The 18,272-nt window shown below is 46.5% G+C and overlaps 1 protein-coding gene across 2 annotated transcripts in view; it reads right to left on the reverse strand.

Annotated features, from left to right (window-relative positions):
* The window catches only part of CLDN18 (claudin 18), a gene marked incomplete at both ends in the record, with an annotated part of 32,082 nt that extends 15,186 nt beyond the window's left edge, over window positions 1-16,896 (reverse strand). Inside the window, one exon of one of the 2 annotated variants that reach the window (XM_080696185.1) lies at window positions 16,677-16,896. In XM_080696185.1, the coding sequence (XP_080552311.1) occupies window positions 16,677-16,896 (220 nt within the window). Of the gene's footprint in view, window positions 1-6,597; window positions 6,818-16,676 lie in introns of those variants that run through there. The other variant, XM_080696184.1, reaches the window with a different exon arrangement.
* Window positions 16,897-18,272: the final 1,376 nt, after the last annotated feature.

An 18,272-nucleotide genomic window follows, 5' to 3' on the forward strand; every position in this document is an offset into this window, starting at 1 on the left:
TAACATTTGGGAGGCTGAGAAAGCCTCAGCTACTCGGTGAGGCCCTTTGCAACTCTGTGAGACTCTGTTTCAAAATAAAGAATAAAAATATAGAGTTGGGGGTGTAGCTTGGAGGTAGAATGCCCCTGGGTATTCCATCCCCAGCACCATACACACAGAGAGAAATGTGTTTGTACATATTTACAGTATATTCAATGCAATGGCAGGCACTGAATGGTTAGAGACATTTCAGATTTGAGGAGAAAGTGAGGTCAAGAGCTGTAGATGAGCTGGGCGCAGTGTGCACACCTATAATCCTAGTACTTGAGAGGTTGAGACAGGAGGATTGCAGGTTTGAGGATAGCCTCAAAAATTTAGTGAGACCTGATTCTAAATTAAATAAATTAAATTAAAATGTTCTGGGGGGTGTAGCTTGGAGGTAAGATGTTCCTGGTTTCAATTCGAGAGAGAGAGAGAGAGAGAGAGAGAGAGAGAGAAAGGAGATGGCCAAGCTGTGCTATTGATTTCAACTCACCTGCCTCTAACCATAGGGCCTGCACTGAGTATAGTGCAAATGTTTGCAAACACATTTCAACAATTAAAGAACCAACCTAGTATCTAAATTGTGGAACCAACCCAGTGTGCATCGACACATGAATGGATAAAGGCAATGTGATCCGTACAGACAATGGAAATTTACCCAGCCACAAAGATGAACAAAACTGTGTCGTTTGCAGGAAAATGGACGGAACTAGAGAATGTGGTGCTTTGTGAGAGCAGCCGGTCTCAGAAAGCCAAGGGTGGAACGTTCTCTCTCACGGGTGGAGCTGGAAAGAAAGGGAGGAGATGTAGGGACTTAAAGAGATAGGAAGAGAGCCCCCAGACTAGTGGGAGGGGCCGGGGAGGGCGTCAGAAAGGGGAAGAGAGAAAGGCAAGGAAGGACGCAGGTCACACAATAGCCTGGTAATGTACAGGTACCGCTACCAACTTCACCAACACGTGTGGGGACAGAGGGACGGGGAGCGGGTGGGGCGAGGAGAGAAAGACACCAAGAGCCGAGTACACGCGTGTTTTTATCCCCTGGATCTCACTGAGACGCATACTTGCGATGCACCGAGAAAATAATTTAAAAAGGGGAAAACAATTCCTTGACTCTGGTGTCACTGTGGACACGAGTTTGCCGAGACTTTGTCCCTCTCCACTCCGCTCTTCTGCCGTCTCGGGGCAGGCAGGAGGGCGGGCAGGGAGGTGCTGATCTTGCACTCTGTAAACTTCCCTGTGCACGGTTAGCACTACTGCTAGAAAAGGGTCAAGGCAAGGGGCTCGAGCCCAGACCAACCTCTTCAGTTCTAAAGACCGCCCATTCCTCGCTGGGGTGTAGGAACTGGGCCTGGGCAGTGGAAAAGGACACAGATATGGCAGTAGTCGTCCGGCCTTGTCTTCACACTGCTGTCTGTCCTTGAGACAGTGAGCATCAGATTATTTTCCTCATGAGCCTCAGTTTCTACCTTATAAAAATAAGCCGGATACACATTTCTTGTATTGTGGCAAAGATCAAATTGGAGAGTCAAAAACCTTCCCTCCCTCCCTCCCTCCTTCCTTTTTTCCTTCCTCCCTCCCTGCCTTACTTCCTTTCTTTTGCTTTTTTTTTTGTGGTACTGGGGGTGAACCCAGGGGAATTCTACCTCCAAACTACACCCCCAGTCCTTTTCTTTTTTTCTTTGGAAACAGGGTCTCGCTAGGGTGCCGAGCATCTTGTGACATTGCTAAGCCTGGCCTTGAACCTGTGATCCTCCAGGCTCAGCCTCCCGGGTACTGAGATGACAGGTGTGATCCACTTCCCCTGCCAGCTGTCTCTATTTCAGGACACTGTTCCCCGAGCCCTGCATGCTGCACTGACTGCGTGAGATACAGTGAGGAAATCTTGAGCTGGGGATTCTGCAGAGCTGGTGGTACATGGGTAAACATCTTTGCTGCCACCACGTAAGCCTCCTTAATTTATCTGTAGGCTACAACATTGGTGGCTTGTTGAACTGAATTAGATTAATTATATAGTGCCGGGCGTGGTGGCGCACGCTTGTAATCCCCGCGCTTGGGAGGCGGAGACAGGAGGATCGCGCAGGTTCGAAGCCAATCTTGTTGGCTTATGAGACCCTGTTTCCAAAAAAAATATAAAAATAGGTCTGGGAGTGTAGCCCGGAGGCAGAAGGGTTTCCAGGAACCCCAGTACCACCAAAAAAAATTACTCTATAGCTGTAGTGTCTAGAATAGACACAAAACTCTTTGGCCAGAAGAATGAAAAGTGAAGTTAGATTTTGCAAGAGGAGAGCTTGCATTTAGGGAGAATTTAATAATCGGTAGTGACCAACATGAGTATTAACTAAAAGTATGACAGGTATCTGCCTCATGCCTTCCTGTAAACACTCTTAGGCTTACTTCTGCTAGAGGGTGGTGCTGTTGGCATTCTAGGTCAAAATTAAACTCTCCGTACCATCTCTCCCTGCAGCCTCCCATCTCTGGGCTCAGGTGTTTCATCCAGCCTCTTTGCTTCATCTCTCTTCCCGAGGCTCCTTTTTGCTCTCGAGACACATTGCATGCAGCTATTACAATGTCCTCTCTAGGCACTGAGACCCGGCTGGTTCACGTGACTCCTTCTAGAACCTTCGGGAGCCCCTCGAGTGTCTACAAGCCCCCTCCAGCTCCCTCTCTGGCGGCTCCATCTTGTTACCTTCAGCTGTCGAGTTTCTTTTGAGCCCTTTCCTCCTGGTCATCTTCCTGCCCACTGGCCAAATCGAAGTCGTCAACAGATATTTGCACCCCATGATTGAAGTCTGTAGTGTAGCCTCTCCTGCCGCCCAAGGCCTGGCTGCCCTTAAATCCATATTCTTCTTCGTGGCCCCAAATAATCAGTGATTTAAAGTGCCTCCTTTTCTGCAAACTCAGTCCCTAGAAACATTTTTTCCTGGCTTTCAATGGAGCCCTGTTCCCATGATGCAGACAAGAGGGACAGGGGAGCACCTCTGTGGAGCTGCTGGGAACCATCCGTCCCCCTCTTCCCAAGCTGGCTCATCTCAGCTCGACTTTTCATGGCACAACTGGAGGATAGAACACAGAACAGCACCCCGCTTTCCCTGCTCTGGCTCTGTTGCTTTTTGTGGGCCATGCTGGAAGTTGTGGGAGAAGCAAGACAGATGCCTCAGGGTCTTCTGGCCACAAACTTACTGACAGAGAGAGGACCAAGAGCTTTCAAGAGCCCCAAATGCAGGGTGGCAGGACACCACATTCATGTCTGCAGTCCTCAAAGTGTGATTTGAGAAAGCTCCACCCATCCAGCTTACTGTGCCTTAAAACTACTGAACGAGTCTAGGACCTCAACTCTTTGGGGGTCTGGGTCATCTCAGGGATAGTAACTGGGTTTCCTCTACAAGTTCTTAGTTTGGCCCGACCATGAATAAAATTACCTAGCATTACTTACTCTTCACTTTCCCTTCTTCCTTCTTAGTATTTTAGAAAAATTATGGTCTTTATAATAATCATATTTATGTTTCTCTAATATTAAGTGCTAGGGAATTTTTGCAGTGCAAAAATTCATCTAAAGCCCCATCTCCATCTTAATTTTGGCCACCTCCATGAAAAGGTCTGGCTTATACAACTACACACTGTATGCTATCTTGTATCAAACACTCTTACACATAGCAGCATTTAATATTTGCCTGAAAATGAATATAAGTTAATGGCACGTCCTTTCTTGCATGATCATCGGTGGTTGACCATTTGATGCTCAATGAATTATCTCCCTACTCTCCGGGTCACATGGCTAGTTCTAGAACCTGTGTTGTGAGTGGAAGTAACAGGTACCATTTGCAGGCTGATGTGGTTAAGAGCAGTGTGTCCTTTAGGACTCTTCTCTGGCCCTGGCTTCTCTGAGCAGCTGAGCTCCCAAGAGGCTGCTCTTCCCACAGTGGACTTCATGTGGGCAGGAAGTAAATTTCTGCTGTGTTAAGCCACCGAGATGTTTAGGTTTGCTTGTTGCAGCAGCTGACATTAACTACTCTGACTAATGGAATCTCTGATACCCTCGTTTCTGCAACACAGTAGACAGGCAAAACATATTTACTAAATACATGATTGGATAAATAAAGAATCTGTTTCAGGCAGAAAGAGGACCAGGTTCCTTTCTATACATGCAACTGTAATAGCAAAGAAAAAAAAAAAGTAGTGCAAAAGCAACTCACTGTCCTTTCGGGGGCAGGGACCCTCAACTGCTCTTAGCTCACTTGGCTAACATACACACGTAAAATAAACTGTTGTGGTTTGGGGATGTAGCTCTGGTAGAGCTCTTGATGAAGCAAGGTCCTGGGTTCAGCCCCTAGCATTGCAAAAGCAAAAACTCCATTCTTATTTGGTTCTATGTAACTTATCAATGATTTGCTGAGTACTCATTCTACTAGCCCTTGCTGGAAACTGGGGAGAGAATTCTTGTCTAGCTGCTGGGGTCTGCAACACAGAAGCTGAGGTCAGACTCACAGAGAACCCCCTTAGTGGAACCATGTTGATTCAGTCCCCTCCTGACTTTGCCCACTCAATAACTGTTTTCTTCCTGGTGCTCCAAACACCCACGTAAGACCCGTGTAACACACGTCACCTGTGCTTCGGTGATAATGCACACGCCTGTCCCCTCCACTGGGCTTTAAGGGGCCAACGAGGCTGGTTTTGTGTTGCGTACTCTCTGTAGGCACGCAAAAAATGCTTCTTGGATTCGTGAGCAGGGTCATTAAAGGCAATACACTCAATGCTATGAGGATAATCTGGATTTCCCTTAGTTTGGGGGGTATTATTTAACCTGGGGATGTGAGCAGGCTTTGGGGGAAACTTGTGGGCATTCTGTACAGTAGAGTCAATGGGTCTCCAGGACCAAGTTCAGAGTAAAGTAAAAAGAGAGGGAGAGAATCATGGGACCAGGAAGAGAGGTCAGGGGAGGTTGACGTGGGACCTGGGATGGCACTGGAGTCAGGCTGTCCTGAGAATCGGGCCGGGTGCTTGAGTCTTGAAATGTGGAGGGAACTGAGAACTGAGAGCGGGTGCCTAGAAGACTTCCCTGGCTCTGCACCACAGTCAAAGAGAAGCAAATACTTTACAGAGATGAGGAGCCAGATTGAGAAAAGTGATGCGTGAGACGTGGTGGGAAAATTCAGCATTTTAATTTAGTTGCTCATGAGCCAGGAAGTAGACAGAACTTGATTGATATGATCAGAATCAGGAGAGGGCCTTGGCCCCGTAGGGGAGTTGGCGGCAACTGGAAGCTCCATGCGTGGGAACCATGACACAGAGTAAGCAAAAGAGAACAGCAGTGATTGGTGGGGCCCTGGGAAAAGGTGACCGGGCATGAAGTCATGCGAGGACTTTAATACTGAATATAAAGTCAAGCTTTTTGCTGTTTTCCATCTAATAGTTAAAATGAGGTGTAGCTAGCAACCCCGCCATCGAGGCCTCGTATTTTAGCCCTCTGGCTGATGACAGCATCAGTCTCCATCAATTTGCCTGTCTTCCCTCTGGCCAGGGTCTACCTCCTGTGCTCCCCAAAGTGAGTCTTTTATGGAGTCAGTGATTCTGTTGGTTCTGGCACGAGTGTCATCCACAAACAGAATAAAGAACTCGTGTCTGGCGGGCTGACGCCCATCTTCTGTTCCTTTCTAAAAGTGAAGATTAATTAGTCGAATTGCTTTTCACAATTCACGAGCTCCATGGCCTCTTTACAGTTTCTTGAGAATTCATTTCTGTTCACAGGGTATTTGTTTCAACACACGCACATCTTGGTCACCCTTATAACCACTAATTAGCTTACCCTATCAGTTTCTTATTTATTTAAAAAATAAAAACAAAGGTAGAGTGGTCCTGGGTTTAATCCCCAGTATTTTCCCCAAGAAAACAAAATAACAAAACAAATTGCACTCCCAAAATTCCATAATGCAAAGTTGCTATGATGCATAGTAGTAACAATTATCTGTATTAAAAGCCACATTTAACTTATCTTCAAGGCTGAAAGGATGTCACTCTGGTAACTATTTTTATTTTGCCATTATTACAACATAACTATAGCTTTGTATTCTGACTCACTTTGCATTTTAGGGGGAGCATATCAGATGTTCTCAACACAAACGCAGAAAGAGGCAACGGTAATTGAATGGTGGTATCGTGGACACAGAGCCCCCAGAGCCCCCAGCCTTCCAAGAAAAAGTTGCATCCGCTTACAAAAATCCAGTTAGCTCTTGATCAACACCATCCTCCTTCCCTGCTTCCACATGCGGGACAGGCAGAAGCAGGTCACACACGTGTGGAAGCAAACCCGTTGCTTTCTCATTGAGAAGCAGCTGATTCTAGGTCTCACCAGCATTGGGCTTTACAAGCGACCTATGCTTCCGAGGCCTGCCACCTGGCTAGCAGTTCCCTGGACATGGCTAGATCGCTCCAATTTCTCCTATCGTTCCCTTTTGACACAGAGCCAGCTTCTCCTCTTAATCACACCTAGCATGCTGAGCCGGGGTCGAAGCCAGGGGCAGGGAGGTTAGCAGCCTCTGGCCAGCGCTCCCCCGGCCCTGCCCGGTGCATGGTGCCTACCTGGAAGGCCCAGGATGGTGAAGTAGGGTCGGCACTCGGTGAACCCCGAGCTCTGCCTCACGCAGCTCCTCCACAGCCCTTCGTACTGGAACACCGAGGTGACAGGGTTGTCGTACAGGTCCTGGGTGCTCCACATGTCCATCCCCGTGGCGGTGATGCAGCCCGCCAGCCCCAGGAGGGACAGGAGGAAGCCCACCACTTGGCAGGTGGTGGTGGACATGGCGCCGGCCGCTCGCCCTGGCGCTTGGTGTGCGCCGCCCGAGGGGAGCTCCGCTCTTAGATGGTTTTCTCAACACTCAGTGTTTGCACACAGTGTTTTCCTTAGATAGTCCAGTTTCACTCCCGCTCAAGGGCATTATTTTCTCATTTATTAAGGAAGCAGCCCCAAGAGGCACTTGTCTGGCAGGGCTACGCAGGCTTAGTTGGGTTGAGCTCAAGAGTGGTCGAGGAAACAGAGACGTCCCTCCTCCAGACAGGACCAGCCTCACCCATCCCAGCTCTGCTGAGAGCATCACCAGACACCACCCTGGCTGGCCTCCTCCGAGTCTAGTGCTTTTTCTCTAATTCTATGCGTGGCAGGGTGGGCAAAGTCATCCCACTTCTGAGACCAGGAAGCCAAGTCCCAGTGAGAAGCTCTTGTTCTCCAGATGTGGGAACTGAGGTGCTATCCAGAGATGCTGTTGGTCTCTGTCTTGTAATACCACAAGAACCATGTGCGGGCCACATCACCAACACAGAAGGCGCCAGGAGGGCTGCGGGAGGGAGGGGCTGGCTGGGCCCAGCCTCTCCTGACACGGTCCCTAACATGGGGGATCTGCCCACCAGGTCTGGTCCTTCCCCTGTGACATGTGGGACCTAACAGAGACCAGCTCAGGGCCTGGTCAGACATCACCACTTGCTGCGTTTGGTAGGAAGACGATGACTCCAGCAGGCCAAGACATTACAAGTGGTGTGACTACAGGAAAGAGGCTTGTGGCTGAGATCAGGCCTGGTGTTTTGTCTCCGCAGTGTAGTTTTGTTAGAGAATGGGTTGACCTGCTGCTTCCAGAGGGTCATGTGGGGCTGACCTCTGAATTCAGAGATATTTTAATTTGTCTCCTCAAATGCGCCACTACGCCCAGCTCAATTGTGAGTTTTAAAACACCTGGAGGAGCTGGGTGTGTTGGCGCACACTTGTAATCCCAGCATTCGGGAGGCTGAGACTGGAGGATTGTGGTTCAAGGACAGTGTGAGCTACTTAATGAGGCCCTCCTCAACTTAGTGAGACCCTGTTTCAAAATAAAGAATAATAAATAGGGCTGGGGGTGTAGCTCGGAGGTCGATGCCCTTGGGTTCCATCCCCAGGCCCGCAAAACAAAAACAAAAACAAAAAAACACCTGGAAGATAGTTTTTGCTTCCTAGTGAGATTTTTTCTATTCTCTTTTAAAAAATATACTTTTATTGGTGCATTATAATCATGTCTCACAGTGATATGCAAAGCGGTAGGGACGTACATATACACAGTACTTGGTTTGGGGCCCCCAGATCCTACCCTGCTCCCTCTTCTTCCCCAGACATGGGATTGACATTGCTTCTAATAATTTTGCGGTGAGTTTTCTGTGCTCTGAAATGAATGGACCCCTATTTTCTTTGTCTCTGCTAAAGAATGCATGGGGCCCACAGAGAAAACTCTGATATTCTTGTTTTTAGCAACAGGTTTTGTCGAAACATACCAAAACCATGGCTCTAAGCTAGCTCGGTAGCGATTGGTAACAGTACCAATACTGTACTGTTTACTGTAATAGGTTGAGTATAACTCTGTTTAGTCACCTGTAAAATGGAGCAAAATATTTTGCTGACTTCTATGAAGAGTTGTCCCTCTATATGACTTTTTTTAAAAAAAAATGTGACTCTTGTAGAATTATTTTTTTTCTTTGAAAATTTTTTGGTAGGATCATTTCTAATTGAGTTTCTAGGGCCTGTATTTTTTTTTTTTTACTGAGAAATAATATTCACTATTTTGTTTTTTTATAAATATTAATAGAATGACTTTTCAGGAATATTTATAGAATGCTCTCTGTGTTTATTGGGCCAAAGTGGTGTTAAAAATAGAAATATAAAGTGATACAGATAGGAATTAGGAAAGAGGAAAGTTAGTTACGCTAACTAGAAAAATAATCGGCACATATATTCATTTTTTCTTTCAAAATATGACCACATCGTATATCCTTAGTTTCTGATTATACATTTTGGTGTTCATAATAGAAAATTTGGAGAAAAAAATTTAGCAAATTGCTCACAATTTTGAACCCTAGACAAATTATTTGCCATACTACTTTCTTATCAATTCTGTCTCTTTTTTTATGTGATGGCAGGATTATGCAGTTTGCTTTTTCTACTTAATTGTACTGATGTCATCAAAGCTCTTGTAAATATAACGTAGTATGAATGTTTTAGTATTATACAGAAGTGCTAGTATTCACCTGAATGATATCTGTTTATACATGTGTGTGTGCGTGTGTGTGCATGTGTGTGTGTGGTTCTGGGGATTGAATCCAGGGGCATTCTACCTCTGAGTTACACTGCCAGCCCTATTTTAGTTTTTATTTTAAAGCTGGGCCTCACTAAGTTGCTGAGGGCCTTGCTAAGTTGCTGAGGCTGGCCTCAAACCTGTGATCCTCCAGAGGTAGCCTCCAGGTACTGGGATTACAAGCGTGTGTCACTGTGGTTAGCTGGTGTCTGTTCTGGTATTTCCCCCCAATTTTGTCCTGTGTGAAAGGGACGTTATGATACACATCTTGCGCCTGCCTTTTTGCCAGTATTTCTGATTATTCTAGAAGGCTAAATTCCTAGAAGTAAAACTAAATTGCCAAAGAGTGTGGGAGTTTAAATTTCTTTTAACTTAGAACTACATTGCTTCCTATGAGTTTTATTCCCAACAGCAGTATTTTAAAGATCTTACTATACCTTAAGCTACATTGTGAATTTGGAAAGTTATATATAATTCCTTATTTTCATTTGCATCTCTTGGATTACTGAGTTGGAACTCTTTTTTTTTTTTTTTTTGGTACTGGGGTGGAACCCAGGGGCTTTTCTACCTCCTAGCTCTACTCCCAGACCTATTTTATGCTCTATTTGGAAACGGGGTCTCACTAAGTTGCCGAGAGCCTCACTAAGTAGCTGAGGCTGGCTTCGAACCTGTGCGACCCTCCTGTCTCAGCCTCCCAAGCGCTGGGATTACAACGTGCGCCACCACGCCCGACTGGAACTCTTTTTTTAAAACAAACATTTACAGAGCATTAATTCTCTTTTCCTTTTCTTGAATCCTCAGTTTAGACTCCTTATCATTTATTCATTAGAATTATACTATTTTCTTATCAATTTGTATGAACCATTACATTTTAAAGATTTTAATATTTTTCTGTAATTATAAAATCTCTTTTCAATTGGTTATTTGCTTTTTAGTTTAATTTACAATTTTAGAAAAAATGCAATGAATTCTCTTTTGTGGGCTTCCCAGTACCTTGTGTTTAAATGTGCTCAGTAAATATTTGTTGAATGATGTAGTCAAGCAAATTCACTTTTCCTTCATGTCTTCCTCCATTGTTTCTATGCTTACAGAAATATTTTCCATTTGAAAGATAAAAAAATCATTTCAGAGTTATAATTTTAAAATATCGAAAAGTAGTTAATGCATTTTTACATTCGATTCATCTGGGATTTATTTTGGTCTACGTGTGGACTGATACTATAATTCCTTTTGCCCTTTCCAAAAAGCAAGTCAATAGTTTCTATGGCATTTAGTGAATAACCTTTCCTTTTCCCGACTCCTTTGTAAAACCTTCTCTAACTTGTACTAATTCAAGTGTATTTCTAATTATAGGTTTTGTTCCTTTGATCTCTTTGTCGACCCTTGTGTCAAAACAGAATTTTAATTCTCAAACCTTTAAGTTTGGTTGACTATCTGATAGAATTCGACTATCATATTATTATTCTTAAAAACAACAACAATAACAGCAACAACAAACTTTTAAGTTCCTTATCTGCTTTTTCTTATAGATATATACCTTGTCAAGTTCCCAGAGGAAAACTTTATTCTCTCTGTGTCTTTATTTTTGGTAGTACTAGAGACTGAAACCAGGGTTATTATTTTTTTTTTATCTCTTAGCTACATCCTCCGCTATGTTTTTTGTTCTTTTATTTTGAAACAGGGTTTCACTAGGTTGCTGAAGGCCTTGCTAAGCTGCTGCGGCTGTCCTTGAACCAGCGCTCCTCCTGTCTCAGCCTCCCAAGTACTGGAATTGCAGGCATTTGCCACAATCATTCTTTGATGAAATTTTTTTGTCGTGGAGAAAAACCCCGGCTCTGTACAATCTACTTGGTTTGACTCTCCACTAACTGCTGTGGTGCCACCCGGCAAGTCTTTAGCCATTCTGTGCCTCAGTTTCCCTATCTGTAACATGGGCAGAACAACAATACTTACCTCATAGGGTTGGTATAAAGATTCAAGTGTGTCTAGGCAATTTTCTTAAGTTTACATAACTGTCTATTAATATACGTCAACTTCTTAAAAACAATGCCCAGCACATAGAACAGTCTCAAGAAATCCCACTATTATTATGCATTAGCTCGAGACATACACATTTTTCTAATATTCTCATTTAGGAGCCTGTAGCATTTATTTTTTATTTAAACATCTTAATTTTTTTGCCAAAACGTACTTATTTTTCACTCTGATTCTTGCAGAATATTTAACCGTTCTTAAGTACTCTTATTCCTAAGTATTTAATGCGTATCACTGTACCCCTTGCCCCCTTCCCCTGCCCTACCTCCAGCATCACCCCTCACAGCCAAGTCCTTTCGTCCCTTAACATACGCTGCCCTTTCCTTCGCTTTATCATCGAGGGTAACTCACACGTGTTGCTGCCCACCCACGTTAGCTGCTGTGTTCTTTTGGAAGTCGCCTCCATTTCTTTGTGGTCTGTACCACACATAGCACGTCCTACATCTCTGCGGCTCTTAACCAGGGATGATCTTCCCCTCTGGGGATGTTTGGCTTTTTCAGGAGACAGTTTTGCTTGTCACAACCTGGAGAGGGAAAACGCACTCCCATCTAGCGGGTAAGACCAGGAACGCCGCTACAAATCCTGTAATGCACAGAATGTCTCCTTTCCAAATATTTTTTGGTCCCAAATGTCAATAATCCAGAGGTTGAAAAACCCTGTATTGCAATTATCTGTTTACCAAATGTGTCTCTTTCTAGATTTTTCAGCCTTTTGAAAATAAAAAAATTTTTTTTTGGGGTGGTAATGGGGGTGGAACCCAGAGGCTTTCTACCTCTGGGCTATACCCCCAGATCTATTTTATATTTTATTTTGAAACAGGGTCTCACTAAGTTGCTGAGGGCCTCACTAAGTAGCTGAGGCTGGCTTTGAATCTGTGCTATCTTCCTGTCTCAGCCTCCCAAGCGCGGGGATTACAAGCGTGCGCCACCACGCCCGGCTAGCCCTTTGAATTTTATATTACCCACACACAGACAGCCTGGGACATAGCTGATCCTCAGCAAAGGTTTGTTGAGTGAATAAAAACTTCTTCTAATGCCATAATTTCTATGACGTTGTTAATTTCCCTATTATTTCTGCATGTGTGAGAGGACCAAAGGCCTTTGTATTTCCTTCCTGGTGCCCCTCAAGAAGGAATCCGGTCGACACCCAGTCAGCCCAGAACAGCAGACTGCTGGTTATGAGTCTATGGGCATGGAGCTGACCAACAGTCCTCTGCCTGGAGTTTCTCCTCAGGGTTGCGCGGCTGCTTCTTGCTGAGCGTGAGGTTCTGTGTTTCTGTTCCTGGAAGTGTGTGGCTTCTCAATGGAAAGTCTACCATCCTGTGCCTTCGTTTCAGTGGTAATGAAAAATAAATTTAACAAGCACGTTCCAGCTCTGCTGGCTGGTCACTTATGTGGGCGCTCAGGATCCTATCTGCACCGGGAGACGGCCGAATGATGTTCTCAGCCGCTAACAGGTGAGGATTCGCTACAGCTCAAACAGGACACAGTCCTGGGCATTGCTCCCACGAGGCGGACCTGGCACCCCTCGCTGCAAGGCTTGTGACCTGGGGTCAGGACTTTAACACCACCCGCCAGCATTTTACCTCCTGTCTTTGCACAGAACTGCTTGCCACAATTACTGGCAGAAATACGCAGTAAAGAACGCTCTCTGTCCAATGCCTGAAATGATTGGCCGAAGAGAGTTGTCAGAGGCAGATTCCAGGAGCGCCAGGACAAAACCTCTCCTCAAAGGAACAAGATCACCGCGGGGGACTGTCGAGTCACAGGTGTGACTGAGAGTCTGAGAGCGTGAGGCGGGATCCCCTCAAAGTGATCAAGTCTGTTTTGTAAAAACAAACTGATGAGAATAGAGAATCTGTATCTACAATACTGCAGTCAAAACCTGAAGCAGCAAAAAAAAAAAAAAAAAAAAAAACAAAACAAAAAAAACAAAAACAGAATTGGGTATGAAGCTGTGTCTTTGTTCTGCTACCCCCACCCGAGGGGAAATTAACACTATCTGCCACCCAAATAAATTTTAAATTTGGGCTTACTAGTGTTTTGTGTTATTTATGATACATTTTCAAGTGTGGTTTTTGTACATGTGTACTACTCTGAGGATTTTAAATCTGATGTTACAGTTGTACCGAAGAAACATTAAAATAGGTATAATTGAAATCAACATTCAGGGTCTGCTAGATGATGATAATGATGATAATGTTGATTCATTTTTCGGTACTGGGGATGGAACCCAGGGGCACTGTACCTTCGAGCTACTCCCCCAATCCTATTTTTTAACCTATTTTTTTATTTTGAAACAGAGTCTGGCTAAGTTGCTGAGGGACTGGCTAAACTGCTAAGACTGTCCTTGAACTGGTGATCCTCCTGTCTCAGCTTCCAAGTACTGGAATCACAGGTGTGCACGACCATGGCTAGCAAGAATATTTTTAAAGGAATTCCTACAATATCCTTAGTTATTATTTATTTATTTATTATTTATTTATTATTTTATTGTGGTACTGGGGGTTGAACCCAGGGGCATTCTACCTCCAAGCTACATCTCTAGCCCTTTTTTATTTTATTCTTTATTTTGAAACAGGTTCTCACTGAGTTGTGCAGGGCCTCACTAAGTAGCCGAGGCTGGCTGTGAACCTGCGATCCTCCTGTCTCAGCCTCCCAAGGACTGGGATGACCACTGTGCGCCACCACGCCCTGGTGTGCCAATATTCTTTTAAAAATATATATTGCTAAATCTCTAAGCATGGGATTTACACACATGCCTTTTAAGAGAAAGCATGGCAGGCAGTCTCTGCGAGTCTTGTTTTTAGCTCTTAGAGCCTGGGCAGGTCACCGGTTCCTGTAGGTCTTCATCTGTAACATAAATACGGTGGGTGTTGACTGCTCTTAGTCCTGGACCCCGCCCTAGGAGAATCCCGGTGGGTGCAGCTGCCGAGCCCTGCTGAAGCGAAGGGCTAGGACCGGAAGGCGCCCTGCCCTGGAGATTTGGGCTTTGGGTCAGGAGAGGGTCCTGCTGTGCTTCTTAGAGCCCTGGGGATTCCTGTGAGGACCCCGAGCTGAGGCTCAGGCTCAGACAGGACCGGCCAGAGCCCCGGCTATGTGTGTGGATGACCTTGGGGAATTATCCTAACTCAGTTTTCTTGTCTTGAAAGGTAATCGTAGCACCAGGCTCACAGGGTGGTGGTGGAGATTACTCAGTGTCCAAGGCTGTTGCTGGTTCAGGTGCTAGGGTGAGGTTTTCCACAGCCGTCCCCCTTGGTGAAGTGGTGTGACGGCTTGACAAGTCCCCACAGTGACTGTGCGTGGTATGCGCTCTGATGCTCCCCACGGTGGCCTGTAGCTCCGCATGGACCCAAGTCCTGGCCTCGGGATGGATTTGGGACATTTTGTGTCTGAGCTGAGGGAGAATCTCCAGGTCAATTGGCTAGAGTCAGGGCTAGGCGGGGTCAGCAGGGCAGGGGGACATGGAAGTGGTTCCTCTTCCCCCCAACCCCTAATGGAGGGAGACCCGCTGAGCACAGCTGGTCCCTTTACCTGTGAGGGTTACCCTGATTTCTCTTCTCTTAACTCCTTTTCTTTTTGGACTAGGGATTGAATCCAGGGGTGTAGTTCTACCTCTTAACTATACCCCAGCCCTTTTAAATATTTTTAAATTTTGAAACACGGTCTTGCTCAGCTGCAGAGGCTGGCCTTGAACCTGCGATCATCCTGTCTCAGCCTCCCAAGTACTAGGATTATGGGTGTGCACCACCGCTCCTGGCTCCTCCTGATTTCATCTATTCTGCGTCCTCCGACCAGATTGCTATTTTTGAAATACTGCCAGCTTCAACAAAACAAGCAAACAACCCCCCTGTGGGCTTCAAGAGCCTCAGCTTGGCTGCAACAGTCCCTACGATCGTCCCCACATAATCCCTCCCCGTAAGTTTTTGCTTGTCCTTTTTTTTTTTTTTTCTTTCTGTAATGCTGACCCTTCCAAATCCTCATCGCCTTTTGAAATTCTCATGAATTTTCTACCTTGGAGGAGTCTTTCCTGAACAGAGCCATTCTTCTCTTAGATCCCGTAGTACCCGCTCCCTGCCGTCCAAGCTGGGTATCCCATCCTGGGGGGTGCTAAACCCACAGAGTTCTGAAGTTGTAAAGAGCACTCTGTACATAAATGTTGAATGTATACAAGAGCAACTCAGCCGACTGCAGTGGCGCATGCCTATAATACCAGGACTTGGGAGGCTGAGACAGGAGGATCTCAGGTTTGAGGCCAGCCTCAGCAACTTAGTGAGATCCTGTTTCAAAATAAAAAAAAAAATAGAGTTGGGGGTATAGCTCAGAGGTAGAATGCCCCCGGGTTCCAGCCCCAGTACCACAAAGAAGACAGAACAAAGGAGCAAGTCCCCGTAGGACCCGCGTCTTCACACCGTTCTTGTTCGTCTCGGCTTGGCCATACAGCCAAATGGCAGGCTCCGCCAGAGAAAGCCCTGTGCTTTCTATTTCTGATTCTCCCTACAAGGCCCAACTCTGGCCGATTCCTCAAGACTTTGCTTTGTATTTATGGAAGGAACAAATAAGCAAAAGCAAGATGACACTGTTACTCCATGACCTAAGAGAGGGACACGTCTGACATTCTCTCTCACCGCCCGACTTTTTCAAGTTGAATTGACCAATCTGCTAAGCAGACAGGCACGCAGTCCTTGTGTAGCTAACCTTCCCACTTGGGGAAGGGGCAAGACAGCCCATACCCTTCCTAAGGCAGAGGCCGCTGGCCAGGCGGAGGCCCCGGGGGGGGAGTGCCCGGAGTCTCCTTCCATTTGGCCAGAACTTTCCAAAATTAGAAGCCAGGAGGCCCAGGGCAGGGCCCACTTGGCCCACCCAGGAGTCCTAGTTCTTTTTCTGCACCCCATTTCTATTGCTGCTCTGTGCTTGGACACCCCTGGAAGCTGAGGCCAGGCTCACAGGATCCTGGGGATGAAATCTATTCAGAAGACAGGCAGTCACCAACCATCTTGGGGCTAAAGGTAGAAAGTAGCTACAATCTGGGCCTCTTGTGGGTGATGGAGACCACGCTGTCGCTCACAAAGGAGTTATGAGAAAACGTGTCGCAGGGGAGAAGTGGGGATCATTAAACTAGGGAAACAAGGAGCTTCTCAGCTCCAGAAAGTTCCTCTCCCTAAGGGCCAGGCACTCTGTTCTAGAAAGTTCCTCTCCCTAAGATTCCTGCACTCCTGTTCTAGAAAGTTCCTTTCCCTAAGATTCCTGCACTCCTGTTCTAGAAAGTTCCTCTCCCTAAGATTCCTGCACTTATATTCCAACCCTTGCAAGTGGGTTCCAACCCTATTGCTCTTTTAAAAGACAAATTTAATTTCCCTTCTCCCGTGGTTCCTCTCCTGGTGTCCCAAGCAGAGACTCCTGTCTCCTCTCCTGAGTCCTCCCTGCTCACCATCCATCCATCCATCCATCCACCCATCCATCCATCCATCCATCCATCCATCCATCCATCCATCCACCCACCCACCCATCCATCCATCCAGGCACAGGCCTTACCTGGCAGCCCCAGCAGAGTGTAGTAGCCCCGGCACTCGGTGAAGCCCGAGCTCTCTCGGACACAGGAGCGCCACAGCCCTTGGTAGTTGAAGACCGCCGTCACCGGGTTGTTGTACAAGTCTTGGGTACTCCACTGGTCCATACAGGTGGCTGCAATGATGCCCGCAAGCCCGATCAAAGAAACCACAAACCCCAAGCCCTGGCAGGCGGTCACAGACATGACGGCGTCCGGCGTGGGCACAGAGCACCGCAGGACAAGGCACTGCAGCTTCTGAGGGTGCCGAGTGTAGACATGGAGTTTTCTTAGGGAGGCTGGTGCACACGTCACTCACGGGCCATGTGATGGGGGCGGGAGGGGGACTCAGCACTGCCACCTGCGCTTGCCCTCCTCCTTTATCTCCCCAAGTGAGATAATTCCCACAACATGGTACCAAGAGCCGTTTGTTTCCGCCATAGGTACACTCCACGCACTGTTTACCTTCGAGGGAGTTTCTTTCCCGACTGACCACGTTCCCCTTGGTAGAGGGTGAAGCCAGCCGAGATAGGGTGGCTGCCTGGGAGGCGCTGACGATGGGTGGGTCGCACGGGGCTTCCACGGCCTGAGCCACAAAGGACTTGGAGAGCCAGGGGCTTCCTCCAAGTACCCCCTCGACCCCTGCGAGAGGACAGAGACACATGGACCACCTTGGTTCAAGTGTCCCCCCCCTCTGCGCATGCCGGTTATGAATTACTCTGAGTATCAACTTTGGGAACATTTGCAAGTGTGGAATGCGTGACTAGTGAGACGGAACTCTGGTGGCTACTGGGTGGAACTGAGTGCTTAGCTGATCGCAGAGTCAGTGCGGCATCGGCTCTGCCTTCATCCACGGACCACGCAGGAGAGGAGAGGGATGCAGCAGGGCCCTTGGTCTGCAGAGCTGTGTGTGCGCGAGTGCGCGTCTACACAGGCTTCTATGGCAGGGGGAGGGGAAGATGGCCGCAGTGCTCTGGGTTTTAGGGTGGAGGGCAAAGTCTTCCACTTTTTTTGTTCCAGGAAGTAGCACCTGGGAGTAATTTATTAGAATCCCATGGGACCCTAGGGAACATCATTTGAAAACTAATGAACTTCAATAATCTATTAAAACAGCGAGAGAGTAAAGGAACAGACTACAGAAATCTGTACATTTGGCCCAGGGAGAAAACAAGAAAGTTTGTCAAGCTTATCTTGAGCTGGTCCATGTATGAAAAAAAAAAATCTCTTGAGAGTATATTGCCATGAGCTTCCGTCTCATATGTGACTGGGGTCTAAATGTGCACATCATGGTCCTGGATCTCCCACACTGAGAAAGTAGCTTGCAAAGGTGATTCTGGGCTGATAACACGTTTGTATGACTTGGAGAGGCCACTGTAAAATCCTCAATGTGAGTCGCCTTGGGGTTTCTATATTGAATGCTGTGTCAAACTTGAGCTCAGAAGCCAAAATTCAAAATCTACTATGCGAATGCAACATCTTGGGAAGAGATGCATGGAAAAAGAAATTCTTTAGAATGCTTAGAAAAGGTGCATAACTCCAGGGCATCACCTAGTTATGAGTAATATAACCAGACTTAGCAAACG

This window comes from Muscardinus avellanarius (assembly GCF_963383645.1).
Source record: "Muscardinus avellanarius genome assembly, chromosome: 5".
Classification (NCBI taxonomy): domain Eukaryota; kingdom Metazoa; phylum Chordata; class Mammalia; order Rodentia; family Gliridae; genus Muscardinus; species Muscardinus avellanarius.